At 41.6% G+C, this 23,320-nt stretch overlaps 1 protein-coding gene across 4 annotated transcripts in view; it reads left to right on the plus strand.

Annotated features, from left to right (window-relative positions):
- The window catches only part of RhoBTB (Rho-related BTB domain containing), a 291,089-nt gene that overhangs the window by 240,246 nt on the left and 27,523 nt on the right, over positions 1 to 23,320 (plus strand). For all 4 annotated transcript variants that reach the window (XM_075676724.1, XM_075676725.1, XM_075676727.1 and 1 more), the window contains 6 exons: positions 469 to 676; positions 1,430 to 1,684; positions 5,057 to 5,430; positions 7,924 to 8,014; positions 10,558 to 10,678; positions 18,353 to 18,471. In XM_075676724.1, the coding sequence (XP_075532839.1) occupies positions 469 to 676; positions 1,430 to 1,684; positions 5,057 to 5,430; positions 7,924 to 8,014; positions 10,558 to 10,678; positions 18,353 to 18,471 (1,168 nt within the window). The remainder of the gene's footprint in view (positions 1 to 468; positions 677 to 1,429; positions 1,685 to 5,056; positions 5,431 to 7,923; positions 8,015 to 10,557; positions 10,679 to 18,352; positions 18,472 to 23,320) is intronic.

The following is a 23,320-nucleotide window of genomic DNA, read 5'->3' on the forward strand; positions in this document are numbered from 1 at the left end:
TGTGAAGCTAATTTCATATAAAATCTGCATGCAAGATTCTTGGATCATCCTTATTGAATTAATGATTGGCATAGTAGTACAAACATTAAAGGACAGTGTGTGAATGAGACATCTTTCTATAGTTATAAATAACAAAGACTCATTATTTATGGATATAACACAGAAGAGTTTGTAATTGCAATTGCGCCTTTAATTACTTAGAAAAAGTTTTAAATTTGAGAGGAGGCAATGAAAAAATTGCTTATGACGTTTCATGCTAAACATTTTCAGTCAGTTACTTTTTAATGCAACATTTTATTTTCTGTTTATATGTTTCACTTTGAAGAATGCACATTTGTGCATATGCTATGAATTCATCACATGAAGGTATTTTTGAAAGTGAATTTTTTTCTGAGGACAATGCTTAGCTGCCTCAAGAAGCCCAACTTGTGATGTTTGCTGAAGGTGTTGCATTCTTTCTTTTGACAGGCCTCTCAGGGAGAGCGACTTATTGCGACCAGAGCAGGGGCGCCTTCTAGCCAAAGAGATTGGTGCTGCATATTATGAAACAAGTGTTCTTACCAACTTTGGTGTAGCTGAAGTTTTCAGCAACGTTATCAGGGCAGCTCTGCTGGCCAGGAAGCAGCAGCGCTTCTGGATGACCAATCTCAAGCATGTGCAGCACCCAGCAATTCAGGTCCATTGTCTTTGCTTGCCAAAGATTGTTTGTAAATTGCATAAAACTTGTGGCAACAATTCATACTGCATGTGACTCATAGTGCATCTGGGACCACAAAACAGTTACCTAAATGATCGACAAAGCATATTGTACAGTCTATTGTGACAGCGATTTCACAAGTGCATGCACGTGCACACAATCACATGCATAAACTATTAGCAGTGCCATGATAATATACGACTACTGCACTGCTTGTGATCATGTATTTTTACATATTTTTACAAAATAATGCATACAAGCATAGTTTTAAACTGCACACATTGCACCACTCCATCTTTATGCGAAACTTTAGCACTAATGGTCTAGCGGTTTATTTAGTTAGAGAAGTTGTGTACATCTGGTGGTCCTACTTAAAAGAAAAAAATTAAATTATGGGGTTTTACGTGTCAAGACCATGATCTGATTATGAGGCAAGCCATAGTGGGGGACTTTGGAAATTTGGATCACCTGGGCTTCTTTAACGTGCACCTAAATCTAAGTACATGGGTGTTCTCGCATTTTGCCCCCATCAAAATGCCGTGGCCAGAATTAGATTCCATGACCTTGTGCTTAGCAGTCCAACACCATAGCCACTAAATAACCACGGCATGGTCCTACTTAGGCAACATTCAGTGTGTATGTGGCAACTTAAGAGTTGTGGGCACTGCCTTGGTGTTGAAGCATGTGCTGTATTGTTCTGTTGCTGAGCCAGGGGTGCATCCTCCTGCACAGGTGCCCTTCTGCCCGCCCAAGCCTGTGGCACCTGTAGTGTCAGTGCCAGCCAGCCAATTTCTGGAACACATGCAAGCACTGTTCCAGGGTCAGGTATACACAGATGTGCTCTTCTTCGTGGGTAAGGAAAGTCTACCTGGCCATCGCTGGTTTTTGGCAGCAGCCTGCCAAGCCTTCCGTGAGCTCTTCTCTGCTATTGATCCAAACAGCGAGTGTAGCCCTCTTGCTGGCCGCAGTTCCAGCGACACCAGCATGGTGAGTTTCATTAATTTTGCCCAAAACAGAGTGCTACCAGACACTTGAGGTTTTACTAATTCGACCACAAAGGGTACACAACCAGATCTGCATTAACAGCAGTGGAAGCACCCACACTGCATGACAGCAATAGATTTCAAAACAAGATGATCACCGCACTGCTAGGCTATTCCAGGCAGCACTTATAGACTCTGGCTTGTTTTCATGGGATATACACACCTTAATCATGACAAAAATCATACATATATTGCAGATTTTGAACCTAGAAACACAATGTTAATCTAAACTTCCTGAAAAAATGTATATATTTCTTTCCCATTTAAAAAATGGGGAAACATATAGCCACTGATGTATTACTTGAGTGAATTTTGCAGTATCCCAGCTTTGAGAATTTATTGTGTGAAATGTAATATTCATTCTTTGAGCATAGTATTCTTTCAATGAAAAAGTGAGGTGAAGTATACCACACTCCTTAATTTTTATGTGCAAACATAACTGACCAGCACTTCAAATCGGCGGTGTTTGTCTGAGGCAGCCAAGCCAAGTGAATGAGGAGGCATCTGGGAGTGAAAAAAATTGTGTGCCTGAGATAGTACGAAGGTGTGCTCAGAGCACGGCAAAGTATCGCCACCTAGAGGAACGTGTAGGTAACGTTGAGTGAAGTGGAAATGGAGAAACGAGGCCAAGCGTCGCGGAGGAGGAAGGCAGGCTGATGCGCACTGGGTTGGCCTCCTCTGGCAGTTGCTACTGGTTTTCTTTGTGATGCATACATAATGGGTTTGTCTCGCGGTAACGTCATCCTCGCATGCCATATGCTGTGTGTGCGAGTGAAAGCATGCGACAGTGAGCTGACGATGGCGGCTCAATCGTGCTTGTGCAAGGGGACGAAGCATGTCACATTCCATTGCGCACATTGTACCATGGCACCGGGGGAGGGAATGGAGCAAGGGCATTGTACTTTGGCCACGCGCGTCGTGTGTGCTTTATCTTGCAAGCGATCTGGTTTGGGGGCACAGTCTAGGTGGGCCGTTGGTTTGTAGCTTTGCGTGCACCGTGCTCCCACCGCTGAGTTTGCATTGAAGCGATAGACAGCACGAACATCACTTCACTCGCTGCTGCTGCCGCGATTCCTCATGCCAGCGTTTTGACAGCGAAAGCCTGTGGTCATCGAGTGCGGACACTTGCTGTTTGCCTGTGCACGCTGACACCATGCTAGGTAATTTAAATAGTAAGCAAATGTTTACAGCAGGGCATTCTACTCCGGTGGCTGCTGCTTGTGGCACAGCCACACGAGCCCTGTCTTCAATATGTTCTGTTATGCGGACAGTGTAGGCGTCAAGGTGCACCGAGGGCTGATAGCGCGTGTACACTATAGCACCCATAAGCTTACACGTCACCCGTGTTCACAAAGTGAAACGTCTTTGTAACATCTTTTTTCTAATGCTGGAATATAGAACAAAAATCAGCTTTGCCATGCTGAATTACTTTACTGCAGTACATTCTGGTCGATTTGTAATTTTTGTGTTTGTGACAGATGCACTTCTGTTTTAAAATTTCACTCGTACCTATGCTGTCAGGAGACTTTTTTATGCTGATATAACTGCCCTGATCCTTGGCAGCAGTGATTCTTGGCAACTAGAAACATAAAAAGCCGCTAGTCAAGACCCCAAGAAACTTTAGAACCCATGATACAAGCACCCAAAATCTGCTAGAACCTCTCTAAATGCAGAGAACAATCACAATCATGTTTGAATTATGTTTTATTGTGTTTATGTAAAACACAGTTAAAAACATTACACCAGATAGAACAGTCTGTTTCTTTTCGTCCATAAGAATAAAACACCTAAATGATCAGTTATCATAAGTGCTTTTTGTGCAACTGTGAAGTCTGGAAATGTATTGCGAAACGCAACTAAAAAAATATAGCTCTATGAACTGCAATCGCTGGCCTAAAAGCAGGTTGACCTACTAGGTAATGATTAAAATTATCGCATAATGTCCTCGGTTTCTGCTTGGTATGGTTGCGCGTCCTCTGTGTGTATTTTATTGCTGGTGTGAATGGGTCTAGAGTCGCTGCTATCGTTGATCCCATAGGCTTTCACCATGCCAATCTTGCAAACAATGTGCTCGGGCCACATGTACCTGAAGCAGTATTTTATCATTTCTTTGGACACAATGCGGCGGTCAGGCTCGGCCTACCAGTCCCCACATGGGAGTGGCCCACAGCTCTGCCCTAGGGCAAAGTTTCTCAGGACCTTGTAAATAAAGTTCTTTGTCTGTCTGTTTGGAGACGTACCAGCTCACATAGTAAGGAAGACATTGGTCATCTAAGTGGACATTGTTTCTTAACTTAGATTGAATTACATTCAGCTGGCTGAAAATATGCTCAGTTCCCTCTTACTTACAATGAAGCCTGCGTAAACTACATGTTTATGACACTTAAAGCACGAATTATTGTGAAAAAAAAATGTAAGTTTGTGTACCACCAAAAAAAGAAGCTAACATTACATGAGAACTGCTAAAAAACTCGCCGCCAACAGGAGGACAAATTTTCCCACTAGGCAGCTAAATAAACTGCTAAATTTGGCAGGAAAACTGCTTGGCAGGGTGCAAGAACACTGGGGTTGCAATTGTGGCATACTCCTTGAGGAAGTGGCCAAGTTTCTTCCTTAACATGCTCTGCAAGAACAGATGCGATAATGTTTAAAACAAAAGCATTAATGCTGACCATGTCGAGAGGGCTGTGTAGCACTGGAAGTGCTCCTCTTGTGCTACACTGAATGTGGCAGTCTACGTGTAGTGATAAATTTACATCAATGTATAAATTATTATAAACTATAAAAAATGTTGCTTAGTGGCAAGGTTTTAGCCATCAGAGGTTTTATAGGGGCTTGTGGGGCTTTTCTTTATTGATAAAACAAAGAAACCTTATTTTAATAAAATTTGGAATTAAATGAAGCTTTGCCTGGAAGTACAACTTTGTCATATTGAGGTTTGACCACACAGGTCATTACAGTCCACAAGTTCAGACCTTGTGCACTTCATTGAAAATGGCCAGCAGTGGCTGCATGCAGCTTGTTTGTTCATAGGTATAAATTTTCTTTCTGAAACATAATTTCCTTTAGAATCATGCTTCTGTTTTCAATGTGCACAACATATATAATTTTCATTATAGTTAATAATGTTGACCATCATATAGTTAATATATAGACATATAGTTAATAATGTTGACATCTATTTCAACCTATCTGAAAACACTTGCATCTTTCTTGGGCACAGTGTAAACAATTGTGACATGTATCAGTACAAATGGCCTAATATTGATATTTACTTTCGTTGCCATTAAATGGTGACCTCTTTGTTGTCTTTCAGGTCAGTGCCGTGGAGGTGTCCCAAGGAAGTGCCAACACAGACACAGAGCAGGTGCCAGGTGCAGACACAGAGGTGGCAGGCAGTCACTCATCGCTGAGTGCCTCACTCCAGACGACGTCTCAAAGCAGCGAGACAACAGAGAGCTCTGGACTCATTCATCACCGCACAAGTTGTGAGGTCAACTCTGAGGCCAGCACAAGTGGCGTAGACACATGGCTTGGTTCGCGACCCAGTGTGCACCTCCCAGCTTTCTCAGCTGTTGGTGTGGAGCAGGACGAAGTGCTGGACCATCGAGGGCGGCTTTCACCATCTGCACAAGCTGTAGTAGATGTTTCCAAGGCTATCACTCCAGCTGCCATGCTGCAGTGCATCAGGTGATGATGCTATAGACTTGGACAAGGCAGCTTTAGCTGAATTGTTTTCCATTTTGTTGATTGCCTAATTTTTACCCACATCGCGTGCAATCTCAGTGGTTATTGAGTACTGTTGATATTGAATTTGTTGAGGTCTATACACATTGGAAACAGTTGCAGCAACGTTCAGACCCGACATTATTGTCATTGAGCTGCTCCTTGGGCAGATAATCCTTTATATTCAACAGTCTGACTTTTCATCTTCACAAATTGGCTCCAGAACTTTAATGGCATTAGCTTTAATGATAATAGTGACATACAGATCAATATTTATTTCTCTTCTTGGTACTGTGTTCCAGTATCACGAAGAGCAGATACTGAGCAAGAAGCTTCTTTCTGCAGCTTGAAAACTGCCCTGTGCCTGTGGGTCACACTTAATTTGGACAGTACATGCAAATGACAGATCATCAACACTTAACATTGTTAGAAAACAATGTTTGAGGTTCGGTGAATCAGGCTTGCTTTCATCAGTCTAAAACAAGTGCCTTACAAACAAAAATAAAACAATGATCTTACGCCAACACTTCTAAGGTAACATACTGGCTTAAGTATACCGATAATGCAAGCATTCAAATAAATGATGGCATAACATTTATAACATTGATTTAGCAAAACAGGTTACAATACTAATTTTGCTATGTAGCATCTTGTGCCACATTAGTACAGTTGTGCTTCAATTTAGCAAATTGAGATCTAACAATTCTTTACTATTTTTTTTTCTTAGATGCTTCAGTTCAAGGCAGTGCATTATTTTTTTATTGATGTTGTTCAGCGGCATCTTATCTTTCTGCCCTTACTTTCTGGTGAAAATTTTTGCCTAGAGAAGGGGAGGGAAGCTCTGCTGTCTAAATTTTAAAAGACAGCATTTTCTGAGGCCTAATAAATCCTTTTGGTAATACTGGACTTGATCTTTGTTGTTAAGGAATGTACTGGACTTGCAGGTAATATAAAGATAACATTGAAGATTATCTTTTAGTCATTAAAGTACTCTACTTGGATACTCCCTGAAATGGATTAATTACTACTCTATCCAATACACCATTTCTAAAAAAAGAGGCTGCACATGCACGAGAAAGGCTATTCATCAGCAAAAAACTTTCATTCACACACTAGCAGAATTTTCCCCATTCAACTGCCTTGCCTTTACCACCACTGAATCCCCTTGCACATCCCTCTACTCTGTGGAGGTTCAGCAGTGTTAAAGAACATTTAATGGGAACAATACATTCCCTCTCGGTGGGAGGGGGAGAACATGTGTGTGGGATTATGACAGCATGGCATTTCTTATAAATTCTTATAAAACCTTTGTGCTCCTGCTCCTTTCTTTGTGGGGGGAGGACTGCACTTCAAGGGAGAAATGTGGCTTGTGAATGAGTTTTAGGTTGAGAAAAAAAGTCTTGCAGGTGGCCAAGTTGCAGTATTTTTGCAAATAGTCCATTACCTTATTGCCTGCTAATCACCAACTTAAGTAATTTAATTACATTCTTTTAGTAACTCGCACATTTATGTGGTTTGTAGCGATTCTTTTATGTGAAGGAAAACCTGTGAAAGATTGGCTGTATTGATTTTTGTTAGTGCTTACGGAACGAGTGTTCAGCAGAGTGGTTTTTTTTGTGTGTTCTTTTATCATTTATACCATGTGTCCGAGGTAAATTTTGCCAAAACTTAAAAATATGCAAGTGCCACATGTACCTGGACAGAATCAAGGTAATGTTGTTTGGCGTCACTTAGAGCAAGTCAAACTATTTTTTGTATTTAGCCTGAATACATAATTAGTTATTGTTAATTGAACATCTCAAGTATTATATTCAGAGTAAAAGTGTCAATGAAAAAATTGTAGGCCATCCTGAAATATTTTCGTTCCAGCGGTCTGTTGCTCAATACGTGCTACAAAAATGTTTTTTCCAAGCCTGAAAGAAAACCCGCGAAATATGGAAAAGCGCCACAATGGTCTACAATTTTCTCATTGATGCTTTTGCTCTGAATATAACATTTGAGCAGATGATTAATTAAATAATAACTAATTATGTTATTAGGTGAAATATAAAAAATATTCTGACTTGCTCCAAGCAATGGCAAACAAGATTACTTTGGTTCCATTCAACTACGTGACACTCGCATATTGTAAGACTTTGCGTGGAGTATAAACGACCGATTGCAGCTGACACACAATTTAGTTTTGTAACTTCATCAATACACATACCACAGCAAATGAGTGAGAGTTAATGTACAATATTTAGTCACTTTGGAGGAAAATTACCAACTATTGTGCATAGTCTTAATTATGTCCACCATTTGCATCTATACGTCTGTGTACTGTAGCTTTTTGGAACATTATTATTATTACATAATCCTGGAAGATGTGGTGAAATGAAAGTATAAGACTCAGTACATGTGGATTTTGTACCATGCCTATTGAAGGGACTGGACTGATGATCTTTTTGTTTTGAACAGGTATTTGTATACAGGAGAAATTGACACCACGAACTGTCCAATTTCGGAAATTCAGGATGCTGCAGATTTAATTTCTGTTTCAGATTTGCAGGTGAGTTACAGTTCTGCATTGGCCAGGTAGAATTATATGCAAACATACACCACCTTTAGGCTAGGTATGATTATAGGGTAATGCTATGCACACACTTACCTCCTTACCTCTGTTCATGGTTTTCTTGTGAACAAGTAAAGACACCTCTAGCAGTGCTTTGTGTTGTCAGTACTGCTGTCTTCAGGAGGCAGCTGTGTTAGGTCCTTGGAACACAAGTTGCCTAACCAAGTGGCATCATTCTAATTAAACTAGGTAATCAAATTGTCTGCATTGCTGTCTTGCATACACTGTATTCAACATTCTTTATGCCATGTAGTGTAGATAGGTGATACAGACAACACACATCACTATATCCTTCAGTTTGTGAGACATATGGTGAATATACATACATACATGCAATGCACTGAAATATGAAGGTGGTATGCTGTGTGCCTGATAAATTACAAAATCTACAAAGATTAACCAGGCCATCTCTCTCTGTCCATAACGTGTTGTAAAGCCCATAGGAGCCAGTTTGATGACTGTACACAGCACAACTTCTGTTGCTTATTCCTATCACGTGGTTCATACAGTGTTGGTCAAACAGGGCATGTGAACAATCTCCTCAGCATTGCAATAAAATTTAGTAGAACGGTAGTTTTTGCAGATTTGCACGTGACGGTCTTAGCAAAATCTGTTGCTGCATTTAAGAGTGCCTGCTAATCCATTAGATTGAAGCTGCAAAGAGGCAAAATTGGGTGAGCTTTAAGTTTCAAAACCCGCAAGCACACTACCAGAAAAGCATCTTGGCCTCTTCTGAGCATGATGCATGTTCACTGCAATTGTGCTGTTGCTTGCGTGACACAAGCATACGTGAATAAAAAAATAAGATATTTAAAATAAGATATTTAATATATAAATAAGATATAACCCTTCCTTTTATGTCCTCGCCTATCCTGTGCATTGCTATTAGAGTGCAGTATATATAGATATATAAATATATAAGAATGCAGTACACTAGAACCCCTCTTATACATTTTTCACAGGACTGCACTAATAGAATGTGATAACTGTGAAGTGTATTATGCAAACATGCATGGTTACACCACTGGGTCTAGGCTTCAGTGAAATTATAGCCATGAAATTGTGTCAGCAAGGAACATAATAAGTCAAACCTCAATATAATGAAGTAGTACCTACAGCGAAAAACTTTGTTAAATCGCAAATTTTGTTAATTCAAGGTTTTGAAGTTTCATCATTGAAAAAAACTTCACAAATTCCTAGAGCATTCGGACTGGATAATACCTTCTTAGTGAGCATTTATAAACAAATTGCAAGAAAGTCAGGCCATAATAGTACGGTTATGAGCTCCAGCGCATGCGCGGTGCATATCGCACTAAGAGCAATGCATCAACGTGGCTCACGGTGTCCAAGATTTGTGTGTGTTGTGTTGCGCGGCGCTGTAAACCTTGGACACCATAGCTGACCACGCTTAGTGCTTGCAGCCGGTGCCTACAAATTAAAAACAAAAGTGTAGAAAGATGCAGATATTAGTCCTGAGCCCCCCCCCCCCCCCCCCCCCAAAAGTCAGTTTCGCCAGAAAGGTGGAGCATTGATGGCGATAGTAAAGCGACTACACAAAGTCAGGTTCATAATTTTATCAATGTCACGTGCGCTCAGGCAGACATTAGCAGGTCTCACTCAATGACCACGAACTTGCAGTCACAACGTGAGTGAGCGCTTCGTAGCATATCTCGGAAACTTGAGATCAACAAAATGCGCATGAAGGCTTTGGCTTGCTGCGGACAGAGAGATTACCTCCAAGATCGATATGGTGCATGGCTAGCGTATGGACGCACACGCTGAAAAGGCAGATAGGCACGCATTCCTGCCCCTCCCCCAGCACATGCTTGATCGTGTTACCGCGGCGCGTTCATCCCCTTGCCATCCCTTTTGCGCAGAAGAAATTGTCAGCTCTCGTGTTCCTCCGAGTTGCTTATCAACACGACATACGGCACAGCGGTGTTTCCTGCCTACTGCGTCCTGGCACATGCGTTTTGACAGTAGTGTTGCTGCTCAAACTTTTCTTGCAGGATGACACTAGAAATAACTTTTGTCTTGACCGACACTTTTTTTTGCTAGATTTACTAGCCATACGGGCTCCAAGTACATGATTGAAATGGCTGAAAACTTCGTTAAATCGAAACTGTGTCGCGAAGTTACTTCGTTGCAAAAAATGAATATGCGGTTTAAAATGCAACTAAAATTGGGATATGAAAATGGTTCATTACATAGCGAATTTGATTAAATTGAGGTTCATTATATCAAGGTTTGACTGTAGCAAGGTTCTGTTGTGTCAACACACTGTGTAGCTACTTCTGTAGCTTAGCCAAGTGTTATATTTGGTGAAAATAGCATATTTATCATCTAGTATTGGTTTTATTGCTCAATTCCTGTCTGAATTCTTTCTTCATTGTTTTGCGAGTGCCAGTGAAACTGACAGACAAATACAGAGAATGAATTATTGCAACTTCTCATGCTATGTAATGGTAACTATTTTTTAGGTATACCTCACCACCATTCAGAAGCTAGACTCTTTGAAAAACCCTTCAGTGGACATGAAATTTTTGGATAAGTTGAAGCTGCAGTTAAAAGAAGTTTGCTTGGATAAAAGTCTGTATGCAGGTAAGGACTTTTGCTTTTCTGTGCCATTCACCTGCTTTAATTCTAACCGTATTAAAATTATTAAATTAATAAGCTTTCCAACACAATTTGTCAAACCTAGTGGGTGCTTCAGAAATGGTAAGACACCACTTAAGAAATTTCTTGTGCAGTTCTTTACAGTGTTTCAATCATGAATGGAGTCATAAGTAATGTTTCCTTCCCTCTTCGGCTAGCATCTCTATGCAATATTAAAGCAATGTATGACCCACAAGATGGCTTCTAATTGTTAATAGAGAGTTTTAGAATATGGGCCCCAATAGTTTGGGGCCCCAAAGAGCTTTGCGGGCGTTAGCGTTGGGGCACGCAAGAGTGAAAAGTTTTAGAATAGGGCTTTGCATTTGCAGATAGCGTCTTGCGCTGACAGCGCCACTACAGCATCACAGAAAAGCTATTAGAAATAATTAAATAAAATATACCATTTTATGATAAGAATAGTAATTTTGACTTTCGTGTATTCGCATTTATTTAAATTTAGAGGTTATTCTGTAAGCAGCAAACAATTAGTTGCGCTTAATTTTGAGTAACCAACTTCATATGCCTTCACCAGCCAAGCTAAGCCGTGTTAGGCCTACGAGCCATAAAATCCACAATCGAATTCGGAATCAGTGGCGTCTAATGAATCAATCTTCATAACACATACTAGTTGAGAGAAAGCGATAGCCGCAGTCACTTCTCCTAGTTTGAGAACTTCATGCGTTACCACGAATCGGACCTAGTTTGGTGCTAGGTTAGAGCCGTCACTTCGATGGGTGCCGCCATGTTTGCTGACGCAAATCTTTTGGGGCAACTTTTGGGGCTCCCGCTAAATCAGTGAAATAGCGTGCCCGACGCAAAACCCAAACGCAGTGGCTCCAACGCTATTTCTTTGGGGCCCCAAAGCATTTGGCACCCCTATTCTAAAACTCTTTATTTACTTTACCCATTACCTCTTGCACTTAGTTCACACATGTTGCATGCACTTCCTATATCTTGCCCTTACCTAACTTAACAAGACAAGTGTTGGGCAAGTTGGTTCATTATACTCAAGAAATAAAAAAGAAAATCTAAAAAAAATGCAGACAAGACAGACAACAGCGCTTTTGTCTATCTTGTCCATGTTTTCTTGTGTTCTTAGTTTCTTAAGCAAGCATTGCTAGCACATTACTGGATCCGGTCAACTGGACTCTGCACCAGTACCGATGACCCAGCTGAGCTCTGACAGCAATGGCTCAGATGAGGAATTGCCTGAAAATTCTTAGTTGTGTTATGATCTTACAGGAGGCAGTTGATGATGTTCCCTGATGCCAGATGGTGCTTCACAATGTGGTGGCTGAGTGAGCAAGATAATAAGGATGAAAAAGAAAGGAAGGGTGGGTGGGGTCATGACAAAAAACATTGCATGGTCACTCCAACATGGCAGAATGCCACTGAGCAAAGTTGCTTGTGGGTCGATGGAAATGGGAGAGAGCCTCTGCTGCTCAGAGGTAGCTTTCTTCCTCACAGTTGCCCCTGTCTCGGCTACTACTAAACCTTTCTTCGAAATTTGTGCTGGAGAATGCTCTCTATATGGCCCTTAACAACTTCTAGCATATAACAGAAATTTCTGACAGAGCTTGTTGAGGGGCCCTTTAAATTATCAGGATAGGACTTTCATATTTCCAGAGTTCTTTAAAAATATGCTGCACTGCACTGCCCGCAAGATAGAAAAATTAAAACAGTGTGTTCATAATCGCACTGCTCTTCATTTTGGGGTATTTATGCATCACAAAGTTTAGAGGACAAAACTGTTGACTTTTGTCTAGACACTGTTACAGATTTATAGCTTTCATTTCCGTTATTTTTTCTAATAGAATTAATTACAAACAAAAAGTAGTCATCTTTTTCCAGACTAAGTGCACTTCATTTGCACAAACAGGTTTCAAATGGTTGGAACAAGTAAGTGTTTTTCGACTCGCATTACATTTTTTTTTTTTCTAGCTGCACACAATGGCATTTCAAGTTACAACCTTATGTGACCGTGCTAGGTTTGTTGAGCGTTTCCATTATGCAAAAAAGAAGTGAGGTGTGCAGACAGGACACTTGCATTAACACAGAATGACACTGGCGTGTACACAAGCAGCTGTTTGGGAGGATGTGCAGTCACATTGTTTTCCCAAACCAGTCTTCAAGTGGCATTCACTTCCATCACATATAGTAGCGTTGAACAGCGATTCTTTTGTTGCCTTTGTCACTGAGCTATAACCACTTATATTAACACCTGTTTAACTTTTGTGCTTCTCAACTACTAGCTAGGTAAGGAAGAAAAGTGCACATTAATTGCACTTTAATTTTACATTTTGTTGTTTCTTGACTGAAATGTATGCATAGGTGTATGTTGGTGAGTTTGCAATTTTTGTTTGAGCTCATGCTTTGGGTGATGTTCTACGCTGTCTATTTCTGCATTAGTCTTCCTTTTGATCATGTTCCCATTGTCCAGCCCTGCTGTGACGTTTTGTTGCTGCAAAGATGACTGTAAATGAACAAAATCATGATTTTTAGAGCCATGCTTTCCTTCTGGGGGGCAGCATGGTATTCAGAACGGTATTATTGTTCTGCGGGCTAGCATAGAACAATTAGGCATCACATTAACTAAAATTGTTTAACTATTTTATTACTGACTCTAAGGACCATGTTGCAATGACATGATTGCAGGTGGAAACACGGCAGACTAGAGTAAGTTATGCGATTTTAAAAGTGCCAGTTGTGATATTTGTCTAAAATTGTTCACGCTTATTATTCTAGAAGTGGGCACACTTACCCACGTGGAATTTGGCACTGTTGCAATGCTAAGCAGCTCACTGCATTGGCCTGCCATGCTGAGGAATGCCATCTGTCATCGTGTGCTTGTACTCCAAGCCACGCTCTGTCACAAACAGATGTACATTGCAAGATAAGACACATACACAGAAAGTGAACCCAGTGGCTAAAAGAAAACAAACGAGACATGAAGCATCACCAGTGAAACCACTTCCAGTGCTCTTGCGCACCCATTTTCAGAATAACAGCAGAGAAAGGTAAACAATTGCTGACAAATATCTTGGCCATGACCGACTCTTCTAAAATTTCGTAAATTAGTTTAGCCGCCTCCTGTAGTGAGTCTTTGCAAGATTGTCATTGAAACATAGGCCGTAAAGCCAGTAATTAAAATGTTAACTGTTGTTGATTAAATATCAGACTTCAGTGGTGGAACAGCTGCAGCAATTGCTCCAAATTGCACCTAGAGCGTACCTTTGCGCACTCCTGCTCCAAAACAGCATTTTAGTGGAAAATTGCACCAAGCCTGTGCCAAGGAAGCGCAAGAGCTGCCTCGCTAGTAAAACTGTAGCCAAAACCTAGAGTGTGCTATCATAATCATCATGGACGTGAACCGAGTGGCCATTGCCACTGATATAGTATATGCCATCAGCCCTTGCGAACTATTTTTGCTCTTTTGTGGCATTTCTCTCTGGTAGAGGTTCCAGTGTTCTCCCGTTATGCGGTCTTTTCATTTGTGCTGTTTCTGGTGCAGTTCTTTATTCCTTGTACTACTGTGGCACAGAGACTGCCAAATTAAAAAAGAAGCTTGGGATAATGTTCGGTCATTCATTGTTTAGCATAGTTGTTAATGGTGTCACCTTAGAAATACCTTGTAATATGTGTATGTGTACTCAACAGCTGGCAGGAGGAGGAGGAAAAAAGTGAGGAGAAGACAGGGGCATTAGCAATTGCTGGCTGATAATTTGCTAGTAGTAGGGACATTCCTTGTAACTTTACACAATTGGGAGGGCAGGTCCCATGGTTATAAATTAAAACAGATTTCACATGACCCAATGCACAGCTAGGCAGGAGACAGTTTGCACATTAGAAGTAAAGAAACCTCTGGACATTTTCACTGCAACCTCAATTTAGTCGTGCACACCCTATACATGTAGTGTGCGCCGACGGATGCACCACTCGTGACGCTCTTGCGAAGTGCGCTCGGAAAGGAGGCAGTCGTCCGCTGTAGTTTTCAGCATCTTTGCTCGTGCTTCTCAGTTTTATTCACGTTTTTTTGAGCAAAATAAGCAACACCCTTCGCATGTGTGTGGTGTTCAAAGCTTGAAGGCATGTCCTAGAAGAATAGTTGCCCGGTGTAGTGCTCGAGTGCCTGCAAAAAACTTGCCAGAGACACGGTTCTAATCATTTCCTGCTAGGCCACATGAGCGGCAGCAATCAACATTGGCAGCAATGGCAGAAATGTTTGGCAGGGAGTTTGTTTATTCTCATGCTTTCTTATGTCATCTCGGTGTCTTTTGTCATTGATAATGTTTGCACGGGTGAGCGAAGAAGTTAATCCAATTTACTCATGTTTTGTTTGGTTTCTCCACAGTGCAGCATGCAGGTTAAAGGAATTTCACTTAGGTTCTGAATGCCACTTGCTGCTTCTACTGTTTGCGGCTTCTTTACCATTGCACTAGCTAGGGCACACGACTGCCCAAGTGCATTGTGTTGTATGATAAAGCTGCAGAAGCTTGCAAGGACTGATTTTGTTGGTTTTATGAGGCCTACCTGTTAAATTGCCACACCAACTGTCCCAGAGTTCATGTTTTTGGATCTATTTAATGCATGACTTCATGCATGTTGGACTGTTGTTGGTTGCTTCATGCAGCACTGTTCATTTTTTTAACCTCACTTTGATTTTTACCTCGTCTGGTTTGTAAGGGGCTTAAGTCAGGTTGTGTTTTATTGGAGTGATTAAAGGCAAGGGCTTTTTTAACAGCTTTATTCTTCTCACCTGAAGGCATCTTCAATATTACGTTCTCTTGGGAAATGTGTTGGAAAAGAGGTAGCTCGGGGCAAGGATTACTGTTCAATTTTCGCTGAAAAGTTTGCATCAATAATAATAATAATATTTGGGGTTTTACGTGCCAAAACCACTTTCTGATTATGAGGCACAAAGTTTGCATCAAGTTTGGGAAGTTGTTGCACCTTGATGCTGCCTGAGCAGGCTTACCACACAAAGCAATTTGCTTGTATCACAGCCTAGTCCCTTTTTGTGTGTGTATTTTGTACTCAATTGAATTCTTCCTTATTATCTCTTGCGGCGTAGGAGTGCAATGCCTACGCCGCAAGACACTAAACCTGGCCTTGCCGCCAGTGCTCATGCACCTTGGCCGGCACCTTTAGATATATCGTGCAGCATATCTCTTCCATAACATTCGGAAAAACATAGTGAAAGGTTGTTAAAACTTTAGCTTCATATATTCCCAACCACGTCACTAAGGAAACTGCAAGTTGAGAAAACTGCAACAGGAAAGGCAGTTAATGTATGCAGCAGAATTGCATCGAGCATCGATGGTACAGTGCTAACTTGGCTGTTTTTGGCGGCTTCATTGACTGGTGTACGCATTTCCATTAACAAATTCGCAGTTACTCTTTTTTGAGAGGACTTTGATGGCACTTCTTCAGAGATGTCACATGTATTCATCGGCAGAAATATCACCACAACTTGTGCAGGCATCGTGCCGTGTGGAGCCATTTGAGATATAAGTCTGCACCAACGACGTGTGCCAATTATTGAGGTACAGAAACAGTATTACGGCAAGGGTAGAATTAAAAACGACGAATGATCGAGACGTCTCTTTAGCCAACAAAACCAAGGGACTACTTAACATGAGCTCGTCTTCATATACCTGGGCTTCATTGCGCTGCTCTGCGGGATGCACCTGGCACATATGCAGACTGGGTTGTCCCAAACTCCAGTAACATTGTGTGCATGTCCACTCTCATAGAGGCCCGCGCCTTTCCCGCAGCTGTCGCCATAGAAGAAGCTGTCTAGCGCATGAATAAAGGAGAAATCACAGCCGTGAACATCGGCCATCCTTGCTGCAAAGGGTTGTCATCTGCTACTTCTCCCGAGTGTACTTTCGAAAGTGGCCACTAGGTGACCATCAGTGGCGCCTCTATAGGCCACGCACTATGCATATAGGGCATGGTCTTTCTTACATGTCCTTTATCTTTTTTTTTCTTTTTTTCCTCACTTGAAGTGTGGCAAACACACATATGCCGGTTGCAAGTCGATATGGTACAAGTGGCTTTATATTGTGATACACACAGAGGGAAATGAGAAGAAAAGAGATTAACCGAGGGGCCCGATTTTTATTAGTCATATCATAAGAAGCCAACAAACACTGACACCAAGGACAACATAGGGGAAATAACTTGTGCTTAATAAATGAAATAAAAAAAAGATAAATTAAGGGTAATGAAAGTGGATGAATAAACAACTTGCCACAGGTGGGGAACGAGCCAACAACCTTCGCATTACGCGTGCGATGCTCTACCAATTGAGCTACCGCGGCACCGTTTCCCCATCCACTTTCTTGAGTATATTTATGTTTCCTAGTAGAATCCTGGGAGTATTAGCCAGTGCCACCACTCACGAACCTTGGCGGCGGATGTGGAACATCCTTTCTGCCACAGGCGTCATGATAACGTGATCTTTTTTGGGTGCAAGCAACCGGTCAATAAACCCACACATGCTACCTGAAGGCATCAATGTTGCTGGATTTGAGACCCTCGTTACATAATGAACGAGAAGAAAGGGGCTTAACCGACGGGCCCAATTTTTATTAGTCATGTCATAAGAAGCCAACAAACACTGACACCAAGTACAATATAGGGGAAATTACTTGTGCTTAATTAATGAAATATAGAAACAATAAATTAACAGAAATGAAAGTGGATGAAAAAACAACTTGCCGCTGCTGGGGAACGATCTCACTAACACTCCCAGGGTTCACACTCCCAGGGTTCTAATAGGAAACGTATATACCCAAGAAAGTGGATAGGAAAACGGCATCGCAGTATCTAAATTGGTAGAGCATCGCACGCATAATGCGAAGGTTGTGGGATCGTTCCCCACCTGTGGCAAGTTGTTTTTTCATCCACTTTCATTTCCGTTAATTTATCATTTCTTTATTTTCATTTATTAAGCACAAGTAATTTCCCCTATGCTGTCCTTGGTGTCATTGTTTCTTGGCTTCTTATGACATGACACAAAGGGAAAGGCATTCTATTAAAAATAATGAAACTAGTCTGGTAATTTTTATCCCAAATGCCGCATTGATTAGCATGAAGCTGCCAACTCTGCTGTATTCGGTGCCTATTTCATTGTATATGTTTACATTGTACAGTGCACCAAAAGTGCTTATCGCTGTGCTGAATCAGCTTTTTGCCTGTGCCCAGATCTGCACCAAAAGGTCAAATGGCTGTTCCACCACTGAGAACCTGACAGCTACCCATCCGTGTATTGTTTACCAAACTGAGTGCACATACAGTAAAGAAAGAATTCTCATAGCATTTCAGATTTTTAAATAAATCCATTCTCCCACTGTCAAGAAAAAAATACAACCTGGTATATAATGTGTCCACATAAGTACTATGATGGCTAATATTTATTTCATCTGTAATGTACTACAAATTTGTCTCATTGTACTGATTTATTACAGATTATGGTCTGCTTCACATTGTTTCTAAATCAGTTACAAATGTTTTTTTGAGTGCTAAAACAGTTTTTATGACCAATTAGACAACAAATAGTGTCATATTTGATAATATTTGTCACCTAAAGGGTACTGTCTTGACTTGCTTATGCAGATGTACTCTTTCGGCTGGATGATGGCTTCTGCTCAGCCCATCGGCCGTTACTGATGGCACGGTGTGAAATGATGGCAGCCATGTTCAGTGGAGACTTCCGGGAAAGTTCTGCCAAAGTGGTAAAAAAACATTATTTTGTTTAAACAATAGTGACTTGCCTTCCTGCTTTGAACATATGTAAAGGTTTGTCAATGAAATATCCTTGGATTTGAAGCCAGGGGTGGTAGAAACTACTGCACTTTCTTAAAAGGTGTGCCAAATGGCAGCCATGAAAATAAACACTCAAAATGGGATTGGTTCAGGTGAATTCGAAAATGACAATACAGTTGGCTTCTGTTAATTCAACTTTGATTTATGAAGATTTATTTTATGAAGATTTTACTTTAAGACCGCATTATTTGTGTAGCCATATTCACGTTTTAGACGAAGCCTTTTACAACACCATCCAACACAAGCCTCGCAGACACATATACCGTCATTCCCATGACGGCACAGCGCCCCTTAGGAAACTCCCATAGACAGTGGCGCCAGATTTCCCTCTAGGTGTTATAGTGAGAAACTCTATGCTGGCAACCATGGATGGTGACCAAAAGGAAAGGGGGGGGGGGGCTATTTTCTTTACGTAGATTTCGTGCAGGCTCATGCAGATGAGTGCAGTCTCAGGCATAGGTTATGATGTAGCGTGCTGCACTTGGCTAATTGGGCTGTAGCCAATCAGAGCAGACTGTGCGTTGTCTTCTGCACAAGCAGACGAAAAGCGTTTGACTTTGCACTTACTGGCTGCATATATGCCTTTGCCTGAAACTAAAAGCCAGTTTACGAGCCTTCTTTGAGCAACAAATCTAGACAAATTGCAGCTAAATAAATCGCAAATGCGCAGTGCATAAAGACAACATCTCTATGCATATAATACAGCGTGGCGTCTGAAACAGCTTGCAAAATCTGTGAGCAAAATAATTTTGTCTTCGTGGAGGATGAGCTCATCTTTTCTGTGACCATTTGTGACACATGGTCATGCCAGCATTTTGCTGCACATTCCTGCAGCAAACCTTCATTATCGTCATCCTGTCAGTGCTGACAGTCACAGACAAAATGTCGCCACATGTTTGCAATGCCAGCCTGTTTGTTTGTCTGCTACCTACACTCATCGAAACAACGGTGTAAAAAGTGTAGTTTTAATGCTATGCTGCTGCTGTAAAAAAATGGCTTCGTGTAGGTGGGCAGAGCTACACTTTTTCTACACCATCAAAAAAATAATGGTGACTTCCTACACTACCTACACTTGTGTAGCCAGTGTAGGTAAAAAAAGAGCCCTAACATCTTGCATAGCATGATAACACCCCACTTTAAGACTGATTATGAAAGCACGTTCAAGCGATAAGTTGTTTTATGTTAGGCTATCAGCAGCGAGTTGTGTCACGTGGTCTTGGCATTACGGAAAATTGTGTGTGTCACAGGACAAACTAACAAAGTGGTTGTCTAGGCATAGGGCGCCATCTTGTTTGTGATTGTTGCAGACCTGTTAGATAACTGCAGAATATCAAATGTGCTGTGGACCATACAGAGGACAACACATTATCGTTCTTCATAGGCAGTGATGAACTACCATCTGAGAGTGATGAGGGTGGACATTTAGCGAATAAATTGCCACTCCGTGAAGGTAAAGTTCGCTAGTTTCATCTTTTCCTTATTGCCACACTTTCTACTTTGTTTAAGAGCTCTAATGTCATTTTTATGTTATTTTTCTGCTTTGAGCCTGTTAAAATTAGGTACAGCTCACATTTGATTCAAGGATGCTTTGGTAGTGGGAAAAATGCTGCCAAATGAATCAACAATGCGTTTTGCTATTTTTTCTGCCTCTTGTTTTATCCAACCTATTTTGTTAGTCCAGCCAGAATCGAATTAATGGATGTCAGCTGTATTTGCTGTGTAGCATGGGCAAGTGCATTAAATGTTTATTACATACCACAGTCCAAAGACCAACCAGAAAGGAAAAAAAGAAGTAGCAGTCATGGCTACAAAAATAAGTACAGTGAAACCTCGTTAAACCGTAGTTGGCCGGATCTTGGAATAAGTACGTACTAAACGGTCGTACTGTTTAACCGAATTAGCATGACATCGTCCACTTACCTGTCGAAAACGGAACTCAGAGAGAGTGCGATGAAAGGGGAAAAAAACATGCAGTATTTATTCACTTCGGGCGACAAAAGTGTTATTTTCGTTTGGTGCCATGGTGGCCTAGCACGACAACAGCGGCCTCAAACTTACTGAAGCTGCGTGCCAGCTTTTCAGCCAGCCCCCTCTTCTCGGCAAACACTGGCATGGCAGATTCTTCGTTGGCGTTGCATATTCACCGTGCACGCGTGCAGTAGTGCTGCAGAAGTCCTGGGGTGCCTTTTTCCTTGCCAGGTGCTGTTCTCGTCGCGACATTTGCATTCATGAGGCTGACGTAACGCACAGCTTCTGCCACTGTCGGGCCTAAATTGCCCGTGCTGTCGCTTTCCGTGCCGTCCTCATCACTGTCGCTAGTCGACACTTCGGCAACAACAGAGGCAACGATGGTGAAAAGTCAAACCTTGTAGCCGACATCTCTTCACAGTCGCAGCAGAGCTGCCGAGCAACTTCTTCGCATTCCAAATGCCACACACTGTAGTCAACAGCAGATCCCTGTCGCGTGCCAGCGCCGACTTCTCCGTGTCACGTTCGATAGCACAGACGATGTCTAATTTTTATTCTATGCTGAGCACGTGGCCTCATTTTTTTTATCCGAGCTTCGGCATGATGCGAGTCCTCGCTTGCACGACGCCACAACACTATCTGGCATCTCTCTAGCACAGCGCCGAAATGATGTTGATGTTGATGTGGCTTCACGCACAAATGCGCAGGGTGCTTGGAGGCCGTTGTTCCAATCTCTGAGGCTTGTTGTTCTGCCGGGCCGCTCGATGGAGATGACGCACCGCCGTGTTTGCGCAACGAAAAGTGGAAACGCTACGTTTTAGCCGATGCGTACGCAATAAGCTGGTACAGTTTATGCGGATGCAAAATACATTATGTTCAATGGCCGCTGAGTTGGGGATTTGACTTTACTACTTTTAAAACGAAACTACTGTTTAAGCGGGTACGTGGTCAGACTTGTGGTCAGAAGTGGTCAGACTTGCCACACATCGTCGTCATAGGGACTGAATGGTAAGAGTACATCACATTCGACTACATTGAGTGATACAGATGGAATCCATATGCTTGAGTGGATAGAAAAAAATGGTTCACAACAAGCACCACAAATTTAAGACAAAAAGTAAAAAAAAAACATCCTCCCACGACAACAGTTGTGCAATGATAAAAATGGAGGAACCACTGCAGCAGTATGTGGAACTGTCACCTAGAACAATTTTGGCAAGCAAGGGAGTTGCAAACTTCAATCACTGGATGAAATGCGACATGAAATCTCTCAAGTGGAACCAGCAGATTTTACCGCAGATGAAACACAAAAGATGAGGTCAGTGCCGATCTCAAACGTTCGTGTTTTTACTAACCTGAACAATGAATTTGATCTGTGCATGGCGTGCCGAGCACGCAATTAACCTCACCTATGAGAAACCAATGCGTATGCAACCATATATGACAAGTGATGTGAGCAGAATGTTCATTAGCCAAGGAACTGAGAACTGGCTGAAAAAGGGCATCATCCACAAGTTGAAATCCATGTATGTCTCACCTGTGATCATTGTGGACCAACCACTACATGAACCAACACCAAAGAGAATGAGCATCTACTGCCATTTCCTCAATGCCAAGACGATCAAATGGGCATACCCAATGCCAAAAATTGACGCACTACTCCTCAAAGTGCCACGGTCGTGACTTTTCTCAAAACTTCAGATGAAGAAAGCATTCCTCGCCATCCCAATACACAAGGACGACATCCAGAAGGCAGCATTCATTATTGAAGACACACTGTGAGCTGACACATATGATTTTCGGTTTGTGCACAGTACAATCAACCATGCAAAGCATCATAGATAAAGGGCTGCAACCGCTCATCGACAGCAGACATGTCATTGTGTATATGGACAACATATGCATCTCCACGAATGATGTTGAGCAGGACATCCAAACCGTGAACGATGTTCTGAAGTGACTGAGACCTCAGCCTACAAGTGGACTTTAGGAAGTGCACTTTCGCGGCCGACTCTATCTACTTTTTATGGTAGTACATAATTTGAAGAGACAGAGCTGCCATAGACTCATGGTGGACAAGTGCCTTAAAGAACTATGGATAACCGTTCAGGCTATTTGCTGACATTGACAATCATTGTCGGTGGTTTCTGCGTAATTTTTGTTGAAGAGTTGCTTGTAATATTTTGTACCTCAGTTGTTCTTAATTTATCTGCTTTTGGCTGGTTTTTGTTTAAAAAGGAACTGGTAGAACTTACCTTTATTTTTTAAATGCAACAAATTTCCTTCAAATCGTTTTAGAGGTAGTCTAATAAAAGCATTTTACCATTTCATGTCGTGTCATGTCTATAGAAAAAATATAGAAAAATTGGAGTTGGCCTCTAAGAGAAAAGTTCTTAATATTTCTTCTTTGCCTTTACTCACCACAATGAGAACAGTGTACCCAACCAGACTGGTGTGCTGCTAAGGTTTTATTCATTGCTCTTGCATGTGGTTGCGTAAGTTGTACAGCTGGCACTTTGTAAAATGCATAGCTGCCTGAATCAAGCACAAATCAAATTTTGGTTCTCAGCTTAGTAGACAAACAAGCTTTAGGTGTCCCCAAGCCACTAGTAGGGAGCTTTATCAAAGCATATGTGCAAAAAAGGGGCAAGGATAGGTTAATAGAGAATGGTCCTGTGGGTTCCTTAATTATTTACATGAACATAGAAATGAATGGCAGTGTACATTTGTGTAGCTTTTGCAACACCGAACCAAGCCCATGGTTAACTTAGGAGGACCCATTTAAACTGC

This window comes from Dermacentor variabilis, unplaced genomic scaffold, assembly GCF_050947875.1.
Source record: "Dermacentor variabilis isolate Ectoservices unplaced genomic scaffold, ASM5094787v1 scaffold_12, whole genome shotgun sequence".
In the NCBI taxonomy this organism is placed as follows: domain Eukaryota; kingdom Metazoa; phylum Arthropoda; class Arachnida; order Ixodida; family Ixodidae; genus Dermacentor; species Dermacentor variabilis.